This window comes from Armigeres subalbatus, chromosome 3 (assembly GCF_024139115.2).
Source record: "Armigeres subalbatus isolate Guangzhou_Male chromosome 3, GZ_Asu_2, whole genome shotgun sequence".
In the NCBI taxonomy this organism is placed as follows: Eukaryota; Metazoa; Arthropoda; class Insecta; order Diptera; family Culicidae; genus Armigeres; species Armigeres subalbatus.
In genome coordinates, this window is record NC_085141.1 from 303,552,854 (window position 1) to 303,559,602 (window position 6,749).

The 6,749-nt window shown below is 44.3% G+C and overlaps 1 protein-coding gene across 1 annotated transcript in view; it reads right to left on the reverse strand.

Moving 5' to 3' along the window:
- LOC134225050 (uncharacterized) overlaps positions 1-6,320 on the reverse strand; it is a 30,128-nt gene extending 23,808 nt beyond the window's left edge. The window contains exon 1 of the mRNA XM_062704811.1: positions 6,021-6,320. Within this exon, the coding sequence (XP_062560795.1) occupies positions 6,021-6,135 (115 nt within the window). The 5' untranslated portion in view covers positions 6,136-6,320. The remainder of the gene's footprint in view (positions 1-6,020) is intronic.
- Between the last annotated feature and the right edge of the window lie 429 nt (positions 6,321-6,749).

The following is a 6,749-nucleotide window of genomic DNA, read 5'->3' on the forward strand; positions in this document are numbered from 1 at the left end:
CTAGATCTAAAATTATGAGATAGGCGAAGAAAGTTTCAAAAAGTGCATGGGAAGGTCAAGAAAAATTTCCACATTTTGAAGAAACATCTTTTTGTTTGCGAGGGCAAAACGCCCTAGTGGCAATAACCTACAAAGAACTTGCGCCTCCACGGGCTATCCATACTAGAATGCTGTTTCGCCGACGCTGGTACTTTGTTCCCTAGGAGCTGCCAGCTAAAGGCGTTTTCTCATGAGTTTTCGCAACAGAATATCACCACTTTTTGAAAGTGAATATTATCAATATGATTGAGATTTTTGACAATTTTGAATGGCATCAACTAGCTATCTTGTTCAACTGATGCATAATGTAAAAATACCCATGAATAGCGTTACATAGACAATAGAGCAGTTTTGTTAGCTAGGCATATTGCCCCCCTTCTAAGACATTTCTTGGACTTGAATTTTGATAGCGTTAGGAAGTCTTATGGTAGATCTTTATGTCTATGGATCTACTGTTAATCTAGTCATAATTATGTCGAATGTTTCCACTGTGTCATTATTACTCTGTCTAGTTATCTTATGTTTCCTACGTTATTCAGTTCAATTCTATACTCATTGTAGATTATGTTACGTTTTGATGTCAGTTCATTGTCTCTAGCAATAGAGGTCACCTCCTCTCAGGCAGTATCCTAGTTCAAGCGTATAAGTAAGTACCACTTAAGAGTTAAGCAAACGTGAAAAATGCAGAATATCTTTATGATATTTTCTACTGGTTAATTCCTCTACAGCTATGTTTAAGCGTGGCTACGACTCATCATCATCAGGGAACGCCTCTGAAAAGTATTGCCGCTAGCAGAGATCATTATCACTGTGAAAGGACCTCTAACTGTCTGCACCACCATTCAAGGCTCAAGATACGATGTCCGTTGAATCGCATGCACGTAAAATCATGCATCAATGCCAGATTATATGTGACGCGGCATTAAACAAAAATAGTCTACATGTGATATCGCCACGACAGGATATTCTTTGGTTGCCATATCAGTGCTAATGGCGTATGCCCACCCATCGCGGCAAGATAACCTCAAGGGAGGAGAAATAATGTAAGACAAATGCTTGAGAATATCATTTCAAGACCAAATCTCAAACTACCCATACGCTGCTCAAAAAAGACCCAAACGACGACCGACGAATCCAACAGCTCTCCATGCAAACCAACACCATCAACACGCACCCTAGGGTCTCTGCTGTTGACAGTGCTGGTCCGCGAGAGCACCACCAGACTCGAAATCAACACTCGAGCTCGATCCCGCCCACAAAGACAAGTCACTGTTCAAACGAATGTTGCCTTAATTGACTCCCCATCCCGGGCAAGATTCTTTCCGAAGAATACTCAATATAAGTTCCACCGGAAGCCAAGCACCAGAGATTGAGGAAAATCAGATAATCCAGCATCAGGCGTCTCGCGTCTGTTATTTAACAGAAGATGTTATAGATGGTATTCTCAATACGGCCGTTCAGAATGGTTCAGCGGATGTAAATTATGGATCATTATTAGGTCTTGTAATTTTAAACAAAACATTCTGAATACACGCGATAAACTATGAATATTATTATCGGAGTTTTAATTGGATCGCGAATCAAGTAAAATACTGATAAGTATAAGTTTGAATTACTACCGATTTTGTATTTGCGGCTGATCATTGTCCGAGTGCCAGCGAGGACTCTAATGAAACTGTACCATGGTCCACGGAAATAAGGAGAATGGTCTCCGAAATTTAGGGGGTTTGGTGTCAGGCCCTGCAAGCCAGCCTTTAAAAATCATAAGCAACGAACAATCAACAAGAGAGTACGGACCGGAACCAGCGACGAAGACCACTGCGACGAGGGACTAGCGATTGGAAACTCGTTCGTGGAACTGCAAATCTCTCAACTTCATCGGGCACAAGCATACTCGCCGATGTGCTCAGGAGTGGATTCGGCATCGTAGCGCTACGGAGGTTTTTGGAAGGATCAATGGTGAACGTTTAGAGGTAATCATACCATCTACCAGAGCTGCGGCAACACACGAGCTGGGAACAGCTTTCATAGTGATGCGCGATATGCAAAGGCGCGTGATCGGTGGTGGCCGATCAATGAAAGAATGTGCAGGTTGAGGATCAAAGGTTCTTCAACTTCAGCATAATCAACGTCCATAGCCCCCACTCCGGAAGCACTGATGATGATAAGGACGCATTCTACGCGCAGCTGGAACGTGAGTACGACAGCTGCCCAAACGACGTCAAAATCATCTAGGGAGATTTGAACCTCAGGTTGGCCAAGAGGAGGAGTTTAGACCGACTATTGGAAGTTCAGCGCTCATCGGCTGACGAACGAAAACGGCCTACGACTAATTGATTTCGCCGCTCCAAGAATAGGCTTCCACCTACCTTCCAACACAGCCTCCCGTATCGGTACACTGGGATCACCACTACAGACTGAATCACAAATCGACCACGTTCTGATTGATGGACGCACTTATCCGACATTATCGACGTCAGGACATATCGTGGCGCCATCGACTCCGACCACTATCTGGTGATGGTTAAACTGCGCTCAAAACTATCCGTTATCAACAATGTTCGGTACCGACGACCGCCGCGGTACGACCTAGAGCGACTGAAGCACCTGATGTCGCCACTGCACGCGCAGCATCTCGAGGCAGCGTTTCCGGAAGAGGGTGAGCTCGATTGGGCCCCTCTTGAGCACTGCTGGAATACAGATTAAAGCAGCCATTAACGACGCAGCGGAGAACAACGTCGGGTATATGAGTCGAAGTCGACGGAACGATTGTTCGACGAAGAGTGCGACAGATTCTGAAGGAGAAGGACGCAGCGCGGCGGTCGCTGCGCAAGCAACACCGCAGAACGTGGAACGTTATAGACGGAAGCGGCAACCAGACTCGCCTTTTCAGGAGAAGAAACCCTGGAAGAAGCGGAGGTGTGAGGAGATGAACCATGCGCCGTTCTCAAGATACACGCAAGTTCTATCAGAAGCTCAACGCATCCTGCAAAGGCTTCGTGCCGCGAGCCGAAATGTGCTGGGATAAAGTGGAGCATCTTGACGGACGAACGTGTGGTGATCGAAAGGTGGAAGCGCACTACGAGGACCATCTGAATGGCGCTGAGAGTATAGAGTTAAAGTCAAGGCAGCGGAGGAGGCTACGTCAGTTCAGCGGACGATGAAGCCAACCAGCCCCCCGAGGAGAGTTAAGGATGCCATTCACAGCTAAAGACCAATAAAGCAGCTGGTAAGGATGGTATCGGAGCTGAGCTCATCAAGATGGGCCCAAAGCTGGCCTACTTGCCTGCACAAACTGATAGTCAGAATCTGGGAAACCGAACACTACCGGAGGATGGAAGGAAGGGTTATATCATCTACAGGAAAGGGACAAGCTGGAGTGTGAGAACTTTCGAGCGATCACCATCCTTAATGCCGCCTACAAAGTGATATCCCAGATCATCTTCCGTCGTCTGTCACCATTAGTGAATGAGTTCGTGGGAAGTTATCGCCGGCTTCGTTGACGGCCGCTCGACAACGGACCAGATCTTTACTGTACGGCAATGTCTACAAAATGCCGTGAATACCGGTCCCAACGCACCATCTGTTCGTTGATTTCAAGGCGCATACGACAGTATAGACCGCGTAGAGCTATGAAAATTATGGACGAGAACAGCTTTCCTGGGAAGCTTACCAGACTGATCAAATCAACGGTGGATGGTGTCAAAACTGTGTGAAGATTTCGGGCGAACACTCCTGTTCGTTCGAATCGCGCCGAGGACTAAGACAAGGTGATGGACTTTCTGCCTGTTGTTCAACGCTTAGAAGGTGTCATGCGGAGAGCCGGGTAACAGCCGGGTACGATTTTCAACAGATCCAATCAATTTGTTCGCGGATGACATGGACATTGTCGGCCGAACATTTGCAAAGGTGGCAGAACTGTACACCCCCTGACGTGAAGCAACAAAAGTTGGACTAGTGGTGAATTAAACAAGACAAAGTACATGCTTGTAAAGTATGGCAAGCCTCGATCCTTGCTGACAACACGTTAGTCGTGAAATACGGAGGCGCATCATCTGTGGAAGTCGGGCCTACGGGCTCCAGAAGAAACTGTGGTCGAAAAGATTCGCCACCGCACCAAATGTGTCATGCTCAAGACGCTTATAAGACCGGTTGTCCTCTCGGACATGAAACATGGACAATGCTCGAGGAGGACGCAAGCACTCGGAGTATTCGGAGACGGGTGCTTAGGACCATCTGGGCGGTGCAAGAAGACGGTGTGTGGCGGAAGAATGCACATGAGCTCGCCCAACTCTACGGCGAACTCGTATCCAGAAGATAGCTAAAGCCGGAAGGGTACGATGGGCAGGACATGTTGCAAGAATGCCGGACAGCAACCCTGCAAAGATGGTGTTCGCTTCCGATCCGCAGGTACGAGACGGCGTGGAGCGCAGCGAGCGAGATGGGCAGACCAGGTGCAAAACGACTTGGCGAGCGTGGGGCGTATCGAGGATGGAGAGTGCGGCCTCGATGCATTGTGGCGTCAAATTGTTGATTCAGTGTTATCTGTTTAGATGTTAACTAAATAAATGAAAATGAATTGTATTTGTGATCAAAACTGACATTGTGTTTTTAATTAAAACTCAAGTATACTAAATACGTAACGGAATAAAGTAGTGTTATTAAAAAAATTATAATAATTTACATTATAAATTCTGATTAATATCAAGATACTGATCCAACATCACATCTTCAAGGGCTCCTCTGACTACATTCATTCAGGCACGTCCATGTAAACTTGTTCACAGAAATCTGCCTCGACCAAGTTGGAGAACGCGCCCTTACCCTTTCTGAACCAAAGGGCAGGGATATTTGTACTATGGAGAAGTTGACATCAAATAAGTTAAAGAATCGATTGAAATACATTTTTTGGCGGGAAAGGTCAATTGATGTACAGCAGATTGTGAATTTCACTCACGTGGAGCTGGCACGATACGGAATCGAGCCATAAGTAGGGTTAAGACAGGCCTTTTCGTCATAGTCTCGAAAACTAATAAAAGATACACTTTTTTACCAAACTCATAAGATCAAGAGAAACGTTCTGCTATTAGTGGAGTTCTAGCAAATGGACGTTGCTTTCGTTGGTTTAACCCTACGACGATGGACGGAAATACCTGCCGTGTCCCTATTATTAGAAAAAAAAGTTGTAGAAATCGCGCTAAATGTCCTCTATTTTGCCAAAATCATTTGGCAAAAAACAGATCTATATGCTTAGAAACACCAAGAAACATATTTTGATAAATGACTTTGAAAATGTAATTTTATTACGATCGATTTCTGGATTTGAAAAATACTACATATTGATGGCTTGGTCACAGAGATGAATAGCTGCGAGAATCTGTTTCTGTTTAATTTTCAAAATGTTTACAATGGTAATAAATCAATCATTCATCACCTTTCCCTTCTCCAAATAGATTTCATAAACCTAATTCAATATTACTCTGGCCGAGGTATTTATAAATCGAAAAAGTAGATTGATGTGTTTTTGAAAACATTTCATTACCCATGAGTCAGCCCAGCCAAGTGCTTTTAGCCCTAATGCAATGCGACGGGTAAACCACTTTTCAAGATTAAGTGACGTCGTCGTCGTCACATCATAAAACATTCAAGCGTTCCAAACACCAGTTCAAAATTCTTTGATCTATAAATACTTTAGGTACATTCTGGATCGCACATGTCGCACTTTCTTCATATGCTATTAGGCCATGTTTCTGAGGTGCGTTTACTGATTTTTCTAACGTACGGCAATTTGTCTGAAAGGTACCCCCAGTCGTTAATTATTGGCATTCATTCATATGAGCGGGCGTTGAATGACGACGCATCAATTCGGTATTGATGCAAAATGATTACAAACTTATTACTGAAAAACCGGTCCCGATTGATTCAGTACAGGAATTCCCATGCACTGTAAACTCCGTATTCCACCCGGTACGTAAACTCACCTTGAAGATCGGCTCCGGAAACACAGGTGAGAACTGCAATCAAGAACAGGACCGGAACATAGCCGAATTGTGCTGCTTTCGTTGGTCGAGTAAGACGATAATCGGTCACGGCCATGACCCCTTTCTAATGTGCGGTATTAGAATGAATTGCTAATTACTCGAAATGGACATGCAAAACTTCATTGAATAGGGACGAGCTGTTCAACTTTTTTTCGTCGTCTTAGTACGGTGACTGGTGTTGGAAACTAGCGCGCGCGAAGTTTGCGATGTCTTCTTGACACGACGGATGGCTTTGAACTGAAAGTGGCAAATTCGAAACATACTCCTCGCAAGTCAGTTTGAGTAGCGATGTAACGTTCCTGTCCGTGTCGGTGGTGGTTGAAGGAAGGTTTATTATTCTTGTTCAATGCAGCGATACTATGCAAATGGATTTTTTTTTATAAATCTCGCTGTACTTTGGGGTTTTTGATTGTAGCAATTACATACAGTAGTACTAATTTACATCAATAATAGTAACTGAATTATTTAAAAAAAATCATCTTTTACCTCAGAGATTTCGGACATATAATAAAGTGGTTCATGTTTTCTTAACAGCTTAGCTGAGACTAATATTTCCAGAGACTCGGCATTTGGCATCGTTTGCTACACCAAACTTATAACTTTCAAATATGGATAAACGAGCTTTCAATCTAAACTGTCGCGTCTGTACAATTGTACATACTTAAAAGC